We start from the raw sequence: 13,712 nt of genomic DNA on the forward strand, positions 1-13,712 counted from the left end.
CAGCCAACCTACTAAGATAAAGAATTGCCCTCTAAAACCTAACTTCTGTCTTCTAAGTAGTGTGAAAAGAACACAGTGGACATAGAACAACAACAAAATACGTATGCTTGGCCTTTATTCCCTCAAGATCATTCACAATAAACCATATAACAAAAACTTCCAGTTATAAATAGTCTTTGCTATGTCTTTATTAGGATTAAAAGAAGAAATTACCTACTAACAACAAAAAATAATTATAATGAAAGTGACAAGAGAATTATTTCGCTAAAATAATTAAGCTAGAACATCATACCATACAATAATTATTGTTTTACACACACACGGGTATAAACACGCACACACTCACATTTACTCACAATTTGGCAAGCAAAAGATCTCATTAAAAAAAAATTTACCTCGTCTTCGCCCATAGCTCCTGGCTGCATGTAAACACAGAAGAAAACCATGGGTATTTGTATCAAAATGGTGAATTTAGAAATAAAAAAATATTCACACAAACCTTTTCTAAGTATTCTCAGAATCAATTAATCTGGAGATACTGTTCAACTTGACTACAGACATATTATATTAAAAAAACCTTTATGAAGCACAAGTTAAATCACAATCTTAAAGAGAAATTCAACTGCATGTGGCAGCCACTGGAAAAGATACAATGGGTGCTTAAGTTTCACAAGTCTTATAAGGATTTATATTGTGGCCCATTATTTATATCAGATATAGATAGAGTTCTTTAAACTTTTTTTCTGATTTATAAATCTTCATTCGGACTATATGTTACCACCAGACATCACTTTAAAGATAAAACCATTCATTCTAAATAAAATCTGCAGCATGTGGTGGTCATTCTAAATTTCTTCACACACACACACACACACACACTTCACAGAGTCCCCTGAAAACTGTATACACAATTAGCTGTTGCTTTACAAAATGTGTTTCTGTAAAATTTTCAGTGACATTTCTCTTAGCTTCCTCAGTTACTTTCCATACAGTATTACAAATGCAGGGAAAACAATATATTTTTCATCTAGAAAGTGAACTGAAAAAGTAGAAAGGGATTAAGGCAATGGGTACATCCCAGGCTATGCTGAAGAACAGAGCACTTTAAAGATTTTCTTCCCCCTCAAAACTCAAGGCCCACAGAATGCATTGTTACAATGTTTAATAGAGCTAGACTGTGGCATCCTACGTATATTGCTAAGAGAGCCTGTCATCTAAAATGACTTTTCAAAGTGCAAAGTTTTTCAAATTTGGAACCCCGAGTTCTGTAAAAAATAAATGAGAACTCTAATCCATTTTTTAAAGGCATGAAATATTATAACATTAACTTTAAACTAAAAAACAAGGATAATTTGGGGTTACATTTGCAGTATAAGGTAGAACTAAAGAAAACTACTTCTCTCCTAGGAAAAGAATTCAGACTTTTCAGCTAGAAAGTTGAAATACCAGTTGGCCAATCTCATCTTCTTCTAGTTTCCATTTTTCTTCAGACATCGTACTCACCCCACTGACACACCTTTGGCCTCTTCACTTTCCCATGACACAAATATTAAAAAGTATTATCCAGATTAAAAAGGATTACTCAAACCCTACTTACTCCCTAATTCCATCCATCGGTATAACTCTCAACGAAAAACACCTTTTCTGAATTTACATAGCAATTACTGTTTGCATCACTTACAAAGGGAATGCATTCTAAAATAAAATTTTAAGGAACTTTTACACTTTTCATTATTTGGACCTGAAATTCATCTTCCCAGAAAAATAAATGGTAGTTTCCTAGCTTGGTCCCCCCAAAAGCCTACTTCACTTATAATAACATGGGTGAATTAACACTAATAGACAACACTTAAAAAAAGAGATGAAAACCAGTTTTTTTTGTTTTTTTTTAAGTATTTGTTTGTTTATTTATCTATGGCTGTGCTGGGTCTTCGTTTCTGTGCGAGGGCTTTCTCTAGTTGTGGCAAGCGGGGGCCACTCTTCATCGCGGGAAAACCAGTTTTGATGTCCTACCATTTATTTTTGTCCTTCTTCCATCCCCAATGATGTCATGCTGTCCAACACCCCCCAATGCAAAACCTCTATTTAGAGAGAAAATCAAACATTCTGTATTTCAAAATTACTCATTTCTCTCCCAAACAACACATTCCCATTCTTTCCTTATATCTGATTTCTGGCCAGATACTCAATAAAAAGAATCTGATTACGATACTAAGGTACAAATGACTCATCAGACCTTAACATCCCTAAAGGATAAATGAAAATGCTGTTCACTCAAGTCTTCAATTGCTAACCATTCAGGTAATAGAGAACACAAAGTGCATAGACCCAGACAGGCATGGGGGCGGGGAGGAGCACCCTGAACTGGGGATGGGGTAGAGTTGCAAAAGGCGTACTTGGGAGTTGTTTTTTGGGTTTTTGTTTGTTTGTTTGCCTTGGAGGAGGTTTTATTTATCTCTCACATTGAAACTGCAAAAATAGATCAGTATTTCACAGTTACTTGGGAGTTGTAATCAAAGCTTCCTTAAAACAGTTGATGATTTTTATAGATTCTTCTCTTTTTCCCATTTCTAATCAAAGACAGAAAATTGGTTCATGTCAGTCTGGAGGCTCTGATAATATGGAGGCAAAGATGGCATATGGAATAGGCAGCCAATTTAAAATAGTGATCTTGGGCTTCCCTGGTGGCACAGTGGTTAAGAATCTGCCTGTCAATGCAGGGGACAAGGGTTCGAGCCCTGGTCTGGGAAGATCCCACATGCCGCGGAGCAACTAAGCCCGTGCGCCACAACTACTGAGCCTGCGCTCTAGAGCCCACGAGCCACAACTACTGAGCCCACGTGCCACAACTACTGAAGCCCGTGTGCCTAGAGCCTGTGCTCTGCAACAAGAGAAGCCACTGCAATGAGAAGCCTGCGCACAGCAAGGAAGAATAACCCCCGCTCGTCACAACTAGAGAAAAGCCCACGCACAGCAACGAAGACCCAACGCAGCCAAAAATAAATAAATAAATAAATAAATAAATAAATAAATAAATAAATAAATAAATAAATAAATAAATAAATAAATAAATAAATAATATATATATATATATATATATATATATATATATATATATATATAAAAATATGCTCATGAGGGCCATTTGCAAATAGACTAATTAGAGTCAAACTCTTCCCTAAGGGAGAGATAATGAAGAGAACACCAAGTAGAGAAATTTGGGAGCACAGAAGTAGTGCTTTCCCCTGAGAACAAATATGACTTTTAAACAAGAAAGACTATTGAATATATAAACTTAGCATGAGCCAGCAGAAAACAATCCCACATAGAAAAAAAGGAAATAATGTGACTAATTCTGGGTATATAATATATTCTATGCTAGTACAGATTTATACCAGATATGACAAGATACGATATACTTTCAAAGTCCAAGAACTACTTCCTCCACGAACTTTAATTCTTTATTATCAATCATCATCATTACAGATAAAATTCTTTTAGTGTTTCATTATGTATTAAACAACTTTAGACCTCATAAAAAATTACATTCAATTTCTAGAAGTCAAGGTAGTAGTTACCCTTGGCTAGGGGTATTAACTGGAAGGGAACCTGAGGGGAGTTTCTGGGGTATTGGTAACGTTTTGATCTTGATCTTGGTACTGGTTAATCTGTGTTCAATTCCGTGATAATATATCAAGCTACAGTATATATTTATGATCTACACACTATTTGGTATATAATTATACTTTAATAAAAAACAAAATATTACAAACATTTTAGACCGATTCACTGGGATAAAAGGTTATAAGATTAATGTAGAAGGTCCAAAATGCTAACATTTTTGTAGTCTTTAAAATCATAAACCTGAATAATCCAAAATTGAAAAAAATTAGACTTATTTTCAATTCATCAGAATAAATATAAAATGGTACATGTACTTTGCAGTGGGATATGCCAGTTACTCTAAAAATAAGTTTACATGATCAATGGCTAGTACCTTGTGAATGGCACCTCATGTTAACGGTATGGTGTTTGGTTAGGCACAGGAGGCAGCACTGTAAAATGGATCATCTGTTACTCCTTAAGACTTGGCCTGCACTCTGTTTGAAAGGGCTGCACTCACACATGTGATTCCCTAAGGGCAACTTACGATCTGATTTTAACATCTAAAGTAAATCTTCAGCTACATGGATTCATCCAAAGTCGCTGAAGTTTCTGTAAGCCAAGTAACATCATACACAGATTCTACTACAGAGGTTCAAAAATGCTCGTGCATGGCACAACAGAGAGAGAGAGAGAGAGAGAGAGATCTCCATTCTCTTGTGGATCAAAGTAGCATGCACCCATTTTAGGAACTTAAGCAGAGTCCCTGGGATGCCATACTTATGAAATTAAATGAACAAGATACAGAGATCTTAGTACAACATTTTACTAACTGGCTTGGAAATATCTGTCAAGGCTGTTAAAAGTTAACTGTAGGAACAAATTGTTAATTACCTTCCTTGCAATAAAATCAGTTTCTTAAAAACACCTTGTAAACTTATTTTTTGAATACCATTTCAGTATACAAAATTAAATTCTATTCGAACATCTAATGGTCCCTTTCAACTTCCATCTAAGTATTAGTCATGCAAAAAATTCTACCTAAGATGGGTTAAGATCTTTAAGTTAGTACAAAAATATCTCCTTTTCCCTAGTTAGACTGTAAATTCCCAAAGCACAGGAGTGATGGAGTTTGTCCCATATATGCCCCGCCTCTATTTTTGTCTTTATAATGGCAGGTGAGATAGTTTTAGCGCAGTAATATTCAAATCTGGCAAATTATAATTGAAAAGATCAATTTATTCATAACATAAACTTAGCAGGTAGAAATGATGCTTGAACGGATGGGATACATTTTCATCTGCTACATTCCCATAAAGTATTTGGATGTTTTAAAATCCCTTCTTCCCACCCTTTTCTCTTTGACTCTTATCCATTTTTCTCAGAAAAATCTTTCCATTCCATTTGCAAGCTTAAAAAGTAACATTAACAAGTGGCAAGTATAATACTAGTGTTGCTTACATACTTCATAAAGGAAAAGAAATACCATAAAGTAAAATATAATAACCTGATAATTTACTATGCTCCAGGCATTATATGCTGAATGTTTAATGTTGTCTGTTCTAATTCCCAAAGCAACTACCATAATATATATTTCCAGATGGGCAAACTACGGTCCAAAGAGAATGACTCTGGTCCAGGTTATTCAGCTACCTAAACAGCAGAGCTGGGATGGAATCCAGGTCCACACTGGCTCTAAAGCATTTATTCTTTTTCTCTTTTAAGTTAAGGTAGTATGTACATTCAATAAAACTCATCCATTGTAAGTTTACAGTTTGATCCATTTTGGTAATCATATATAGCCATGCAACCGGTACCATCATAAACAATATATAGAACAGTTCATCTCCCTAAAACATTTCCTTGTGCCCTTTTGCTGTTGATCTTATCCCCTAAACCATGGCTCCTGGCAATCAACAGTCTGCTTTCTTAGCTTTGTCTGCCCTTTATACAACTTCATATAAATGGAATCAATGTGTTTGACTTCCTTTACTTAGCATAATGTTTTTGAGATTTATCCATGTTATTACATGTGTTAATATTTTGTTTCTCTTTATTGCTGAGTAGTATTCCATAGAATGGAAATACCACAATTGATCCATTCACCAGTTAATAGGGACTGAAATGTGTTCCCCCTAAGACTCATACGTTGAAGCCCTAACCCACGATGTGACTATATTTGAAGACAGGGTCTTCTATGAGGTAATTAAGGTTGAATGAGGCCATAAATGTAAAGCCCTAATCCAACAGGACTGGTGTCCTTATAAGAAGAGGAGATACTAGGAGTGCCCATGCACAGAGAAAAGGCCATGTGAGGTCACAACAAGAAGCCAGCCATCTGCCAGCCGAGAAGAAAGGCCTCAGGAGAAACCAACCCTGCCAACACCTTGATCTTGGACTTCCAGTCTCCAGAACTATGAGAAAACACATTTCTTTTGTTTAAGTTATCCAGTCTATGATATTTTGTTATGGCATCCCTAGTAAAGTAATACACCAGTCAATGGACATTTGAAAAAATAAAGCCTTTATTCCTAACCATCAAGATAGAAAAGCCAGTATTGCAAACCTGTACAGTCCTTGAAAGTACCCAGAAATTCCCTTTAGGATTTCCAAAAACTTACCATCCTCCAAGAGTCTGCTTTTAGTATCATAATCCAAGATTAATAAAGAGAAATTTCTCACCCAAATTTTCTTTGTTTTATTTCATTATTACTACCATAGCACTATTGTTTTCTATTAATCACTACCCTTAAAGCTGTTATTTTATGAATTAAGATCAGAATTTAATAGGTGTTTTTGTGGATTGGTCAGAAAATCTAATTGTCATTAATAACATATGAAACTGCCCTACATTCTAAGCAACTGAATTTTTGCAACATTCTGTTTCATTGCTTACAAAATCTTATAAGAAACCTATAGATCTTTAACCCATGTCCCAAACAAAACAGGAATTACTTCTATACCCAACACAAAGATGTTCTCCCTGGTTCTGCTAGAATACCTTAATCAAGAGTTAAGGTAAAAGAATAAGGAGGCTCACTTCCATCTTTTCCAGTCTTTCTTTTTTTTTTTTTTTTCAAACTTTTTTCTAAGTAGCAGAACCCTATCTCCTCTAACAAATGAACCCCAAGAAATATGAGATATTTATTCCCTGAACAAGGCTGTTCAGGTTGAAGCAGCACAGGGATTCAGAGCCCCACCTGTCAGGTATCCCTCCCCATAGTGGCCCTTAAAGTACCCCCTTGGATGCTGGGGTTCCATAGAACATGACTGGAAAAGTGAGATTCATGCTACATGGTAGGACAATTCTTTCTAGTTAGAAAGTTCTTTCTTACACTTGCCTCACTATTATCCTTCGCCACAGACACCAGCCTTTTTTTCGAGGGTCATTACTTTATCTCCTTTCGGTTTTCTTTCCTACAATGGAGTTATATTTAGCTATTCCTCATACGAAATAGTTTTCCATACCCCACATCATCCTGAACATCCTCCTTCAGATAAACCTAATTTTCCAGTAAGACAGTACTTGTCTGTCCAAGCTTCTCATAAGAACAATCAAGGCCCTTTACCATGTGATCTCTAACCACCTTTCAGATCCTCATTCCCACTATTCCATACATCAGACCCATATATTCCAGTCACACCAATTCAACCCACTCCTCTGATAGTATCATTAAAATATAATCACCTATCCGGTTAACATAAGGATCTAGATACCCACATGTTTTAACATCTGTTCTTCTCTGCTTCCTAGGAAACTCCTAATCCCCTTTTCCATTTCCATCCCCTATTATTTTTCCAATCTTGTCCAAAATGGTAAATCCAAGGCTTCACTATACCATCTTGCAGTGTCCATGCATGCCTAGTATTAATTTCTAAACTACATTTACCATATAGGTTACTAATTAAATCTCTCAATATGTGACATGTTATCAAAGTAATCACTTCAGAACTTCCAGGTCCATGTCTTAAATTTCTCATTAAAACAGAGAAAGATCATTTAAAATTTGTATGTCTGACAAGATTTCTCTGGAAATAAACATAGGTAAAGAATCTCTGCATGGGGACTTCCCTGGTGGTGCAGTGGTTAAGAGTCCGCCTGCCAATGCAGGGGACACGGGTCCAATCCCTGCTCCGGGAAGATCCCACACGCCATGGAGCAACTAAGCCTGTGTGCCACAACTACTGAGCCTGCACTCTAGAGACGGTGAGCCACAACTACTGAGCCCATGCGCCTAGAGCCCGTGCTCCGCAACGAGAGAAGCCACCACAATGAGAAGCCCGTGCACCGCAACGAAGACACAATGCAGCCAAAAATAAATAAATAAATACATTTATTAAAAAAAAGAATTCGCTTTCTAATGCAGGGGTCGTGGGTTCGATCCCTGGTCGGGGAACTAAAATTCCACATGCCGCGGGGCAACTAAGCTTGCGCACTCTAGAGCCCATGTGCCACAACTAGAGAGAAGCCTGCCCGCCGCAACCGAAGAGCCTGTGCACCGTAACGAAAGATCCCGCATACTGCAGCGAAGGTCCTGCATGCCGCAACTAAGACCCGATGCAGCTAAATAAATAAATAAAATTTTTTTTTTTTTTAAAAAGAATGTCTGCATGATACTGCTATCACTGGTTGGAGAGAGTGGGCATGCACATGCGTTTGCAACAGCTGGTGCCTATGCACCCTCACACCTGTGCCCTAATAGTATTCCACTGAAAGTAATTAATTACCGCCTTACCTTTATCTCAATAGCACATTGCTAAATGACACACTAACTGCCCTCCTGCAAAGCAAGCAAAGTTCTACAGATTCTCATCACATACCAGAATATTTTATATTTTACACAGACCAGTCTGTCCAAACCAGGTCTGAAAATGCCTACTCCATGCACCCAAATATCTGGCATATGTTCACTATACCAAAGTCTTCACTATGCCAAGGTGTCTTGTGGTCTCTTCAAACTTTAAACACTCAATTTTTAGATTGTTCAGGACAGCCAATACTTGCTAACCCTACATGTCTGAGCCCCGAGATAATGTAGGAAATTATACAGAGGGGAGAGAGCGGTAACAAAACAGGTGCCGTTGTGCCCAGGCCCCTTAGTCAGCCTCCTCGTCTCCTCCCTACCAACAGGGCTCCTCTCATGTGGGAAGGAGGGCTCCTTCGTGGAGCAAAGTTGTGGAAAGGAATGGACCTGAGAATTTGGGAGGAACTCTGGCAACACAGAGAACTGCTCATTCCCCTCACCCATCCTGACCTCTCAAAGACAGCTTCCTCTAGTAACCTGGACTTGGAAAAACCTCAGGGAACAATAAAAGCAGGCCAAGCCTTGAGCAGAAAGAAACAACAGGAAGGAATACACAGCACAATCCTTATACTGTTTGATTCCTTCATGCTCAGATAAAGATAGACACTGGAAAGGGGTAGGGGGGCAGCACTGAATTTCTCAAGAGGGAACTACCTCTAATTGTGGTCTTTTCCACCCACCCCCTCAACCAGGGTCAATCCCAGACCTATTAAATTACAGTCTCTGGTATGGGGTCACAAGTATTTTCTATTTTGGTTCCTTTTTTTTCTTAATTTTTTATTTTATATTGGAGTATAGTTGATTTAGAATGTTGTGTTAGTTTCAGGTGTACAGCAAAGTGAATCAGTTACACATATACATATATCCATTCTTTTTCAGATTCTTTTCCCATACAGGTTATTTATTTTGGTTCCCATTTTGATTGTAGAGCCAGGATTAAGAATTACTGTTAACTCAAAAGGAAAAAAAGGGGCAAATGGGTAGAAGAGGGAAGGATCAGAGACTAGCATTTGTTAGGTATGTATTTCTTGCCAGGTTTGGTAATGGAGCATTGCACATTTAACCTTATTGTTGGTAAAGAAGGGATTAATGTGTCCATTTAAAATAAAAAATACAGGTAGCTTTCCCAAGGAAACAAACAAATGATGGGTCCCGAATTTAAGTTCAGATATGCTTGGTCCCTCCAAACTACATTATTTCCACTATATTAGGCTGGAAAAACAACAACAACTTTAGTCAGATAACAAAGGTATGTGTGTGTGCAGGCTAACAAAGAAAAGAAGGCAAAGTTTCAGGTACTTAACTTTCCCTCCGGATCGGCATACCAAGTCTTCGTCCAAGTCTCAGATTTCCAGTCTGCATATACTAGAGGCCTGAGAGGCAGTGTGTTAAAATTCTTGCCACTAATAAGGGAGACTACGTTGTAAAATTAAAACTGATCATTTTCAGAAATGCACTAATTCTCTACAATCAATAAAGTATTATTTAGTTAACTGCTACTAAAGGAAACCTGAGTGATCTTTTTGGGAAAACCCAAAAGAGCAGAAATCACTGCTCTTTTGGATTAAAGGACTGGTTAGCAGACTAATCTGTGTGTCCAAGTCATAGATGACTACTTGCTGGCTGTATGACATCAGCAAGTTCCTTTACCTTTTTTAGAAAATGAGGACACTGCCGTGTTTTAAACAAGGATGCAATAAAGATGAAAGGAATGACCATGATTCTCTGTTTTCTATCAAAGTGCCCCAATAGCAGAAGGAAACAAATCACAAAGCATTCTTAAAACTTGCTGAAATCTAGAAAATCTTTTGAAGTCTCCAGCTTTATCTGAAAAACTGCATTCAGTTTCATATACTGCTCTATCACACAGCCAAATTTTGTTTGGATAAGAGAATAATTCTGGGGTGAAACTGGTGCTCAAGGAAAATTTTGACCATGTCCTGGCAAACCATTTTAAGCATTACAATGGCAGAGACAGGTCTGTGAAAGCACTTTGTAAACTGTTCATTGCTAGATCCATATATGTTAGTACCAGCTTCCAAAAGGAAAAGTTAAAACAAAACTTTAGGAAGGAACTAAGGTGGACTAGATATTCTCTAAGGCTGTTAAACTGTGCTTTTCACAGTCTCTCTGAGATATCTTTCCCTTTCTTCCAGTCTTCCAGACTGAGTACCTACTCTATGGGCTGGGCATTGCTGGGAAACCAACGAACAGCTATGAAAAGAAGTTCATTCTCTGCCCTCTTGAAGCGTACATATTAAAGTGAAACACCAACATTAAAATAGTTAATTACAAGTGTGATGAGTGCTATAAAAGAGAAATCCACGTTCTACTGCTGACACAAGTGGACAAAGCAAACAGGGCGGTCCACAGGAAAAATGTAACTTTTCAGTTTCCTGCATCTTTATTATTAGGTCGGAAGCACCCAAATCCTGACACCTTAGACATATTCACACACACAAAGAACTTCTTCCAAAATCCAGTAAAGTAAGTCAAGAATTTCAGAGTTCAGTTCTTTACGATATTCAATGCCAGGCCATGTAGACCAGGAATATCACTCTATTTTTCAGGAAAAGAGGATTCATTAAGTATTCAGAGCATAAACAAGGTGACAAGTAACATTAGAAAAATGATTTTCCCAGAGACACTGAATTTGTGTGTGTTAAACTAGTATAAAAATAATATAACCACTCTTAACAATTAAGTATTTAAAGCAAAGGTTATCACCCTCAACCTGGAGGCAGAAGGTTCTGATCCAGAAGGTTCTGGCTCCATCACGTCACCCTAGCCAGTTCACATAGTCTCTTGAACCTCAGCTTCCCCATCTGTAAAATGAGAAGGTCAAAACAAAACAACAATGCCCTTAGGTCCCCTACCATGTTCATGTGCAGCATCTACCCAAAATAGTTTGAAATTTGAGTATAGATCATTACATGGCCTTCTGATTACTATCCTGCATTTTTAAATTAGCCATCATTTACAATATATTCATTCCACAATTATATACTAATTTTACTTCTAAATCTGTTCAGATAGAAACAGGGATCTTGTCTTCCAAAAGTTCAAAATACTCAAAGACAAAGTCTTTAATCTGAGAATCTCAAAATAATTCCTTCACTATCTTATTACTCTGCTAAAAAAAAAAAAAAAAAACTATTGACTTATATCCACTCATGGTGAGCAGAAATACAATGTACTCTTCAAATTTTGGAAAATTCCATTTGAAATTCTAGCAAAACTGGCTCTATTCCCATTTTGGCATAAAAGCATCATGTGTTCAGCTCCCTCTCTGCCACTTCCTCTCAGCTGAGCTGCTCCCCAAGGAGTTCACCCTCAGCAGAGAATGAAAGGGAGGGGGAAGAGGAGGCTCGGCGGCCACACCAGAGTCTGCCAAACACAAAGTTCATACCAAAACCCTTTCACATAGCCTCTGGCAGCCCTCAGTTCAAACAGAAATAGAAGTGAAGTCTTCTAAAATATTTTCAACGCATTAATAAGAGGAAAAAAGCAGAAGGCAGCATGAGCTAAAGCTCCAAGCTTCTTGGTGCATCAGCTGTGTACAAGGTGTTAACAATCAATGACCTCAGAGTTTCTCAAGCAGATGAAGGTCTTTTTGAGGCTTTTTTAAGATATTAAAATTTTAAGTCTTCAAACATCCAAGGTTTTATTCTAGGACTCCTCAATTTATCAGTGTTCTTAAAAGTTTGATAAGGAAGAGTGACGGCAAACAATCATCCCTCCCTGTCAGAGGGAAAGTGGCACTTCAAATTTCTTTGGTTTTTTTTTGACTTGTGGAAACAAATTCTTTATTTCATAATTATCATATGGGATAGCAAGTTTAGCTGTATTAAGTGCAAATTACTGGGTTAGAGGTTGCAATTAACAAGAAGCTGTAGAAGATACCTACTGAAGTATAAGCCTCTACTGGGTTTATAGTTCAGTTGACAAATAAGGCACATAACTTTTGTATAATCTAACGGCACTTCAAATTTCTTATTTGCCTCATAACTTGGAACAGGCTGTAGTTACAAGCTGAGAGATATCAAAAAATGAATGGCATGAAAATTTTTAAATAAAACTGAACCTCTGTTACATTACAAACTACTGTTTAGACCCTCTTCTCTAAAAAGACTATGCCCCCTACTTTCCAAATGTAGCAATACTAACACCTTATTTGTACCTGTGCCTAATCTCATCTACATCTCACAAAAATAATGAGGTAGTTAGAGTATCATAACTGTCCTCCTGTAGGTTTTTTTAACTAAAGAGAGACTTAGGAGATTCAGAGACTTGCTCAACCAGAAGCCATCCTTATCACATGACTCCTCCAAAAATCTAAGCCTTCACTCTTGTCCTCTGAAAAAAGGGGGACAATATTACTTCAAAATATTCTTAAAGCTGTTGTATTTTGTCACTATAGATTAGTGTACATTTTCTAGAATTTTATATTAATGGAATCATCTAGTATGTACTCTTTGTCTAGTTTTTTAAATTCAGCATAATTATTTTGAGTCATTCATGTTGTTGCATGAATCAACAGTTCGTCCCTTTTTTAAAATTAATTAATTAATTTATTTATTTACTTTTGGCTGTGGTTAGGTCTTCATTGCTGTGCGCAGGCTTTCTCTAGCTGCGGCGAGTGGGGGAACTCTTTGATGTGGTGTGCGTGCTTCTCATTGTGGTGGCTTCTCTTGTTGCAGAGCATGGGCTTTAGGTGCATGGGCTTCAGCAGTTGTGGCACGTGGGCTCAGTAGTCGTGGCTCACGGGCTTTAGAGCACAGGCTCAGTAGTTGTGGCGCACTGGCTTAGTTGCTCCGCGGCATGTGGGATCTTCCCAGACCAGGGCTTGAACCCTAGTCCCCTGCGACGGCAGGTGGATTCTTAACCACTGCGCCACCAGGGAAGTCCAACAGTTCGCTCTTCTTTATTGCAGAATAGTATTCCACTGTGCAAATGTACCACACTTTGTTTATCCGTTCTCCAGTTGAGGGACATCTGGATTATTTATAATTTTGGCTATCATGAATACTGCTGCTTTAAACATCACATACACACCTTTGTGTGGACATTGGTAAATTCTTAAGATAGAACTGCTGCATCCTAAGGTAGGTGTGTATGTTTAACTTTTTTAAGAAACTGCCAAACTGTTGCCCAAAATAGTTATCCCATTTTACATTGCAAACATCACTGTACGGCATCTTTAAAAGTGCCAAACATTATGAAAGATACAGCAACTCTAAGCCCCAAAGAAGGTGCATGTTTCAGTCAGGAGACAGAGACAGGAAGCATTTCATGCAGAAAAAA

At 37.6% G+C, this 13,712-nt stretch overlaps 1 protein-coding gene across 10 annotated transcripts in view; it reads right to left on the minus strand.

The window, feature by feature from the left end:
• CPEB3 (cytoplasmic polyadenylation element binding protein 3) overlaps nt 1-13,712 on the minus strand; it is a 180,159-nt gene that overhangs the window by 84,345 nt on the left and 82,102 nt on the right. For 8 of the 10 annotated variants that reach the window (XM_082339444.1, XM_082339443.1, XM_082339448.1 and 5 more), the window contains one exon: nt 396-419. The exons of the other annotated variants lie outside the window; for them this stretch is intronic. In XM_082339444.1, the coding sequence (XP_082195570.1) occupies nt 396-419 (24 nt within the window). The remainder of the gene's footprint in view (nt 1-395; nt 420-13,712) is intronic. 10 annotated transcript variants of the gene reach the window in all.

The sequence above is a fragment of the Balaenoptera borealis genome (assembly GCF_965194805.1).
Source record: "Balaenoptera borealis genome assembly, chromosome: 10".
In the NCBI taxonomy this organism is placed as follows: domain Eukaryota; kingdom Metazoa; phylum Chordata; class Mammalia; order Artiodactyla; family Balaenopteridae; genus Balaenoptera; species Balaenoptera borealis.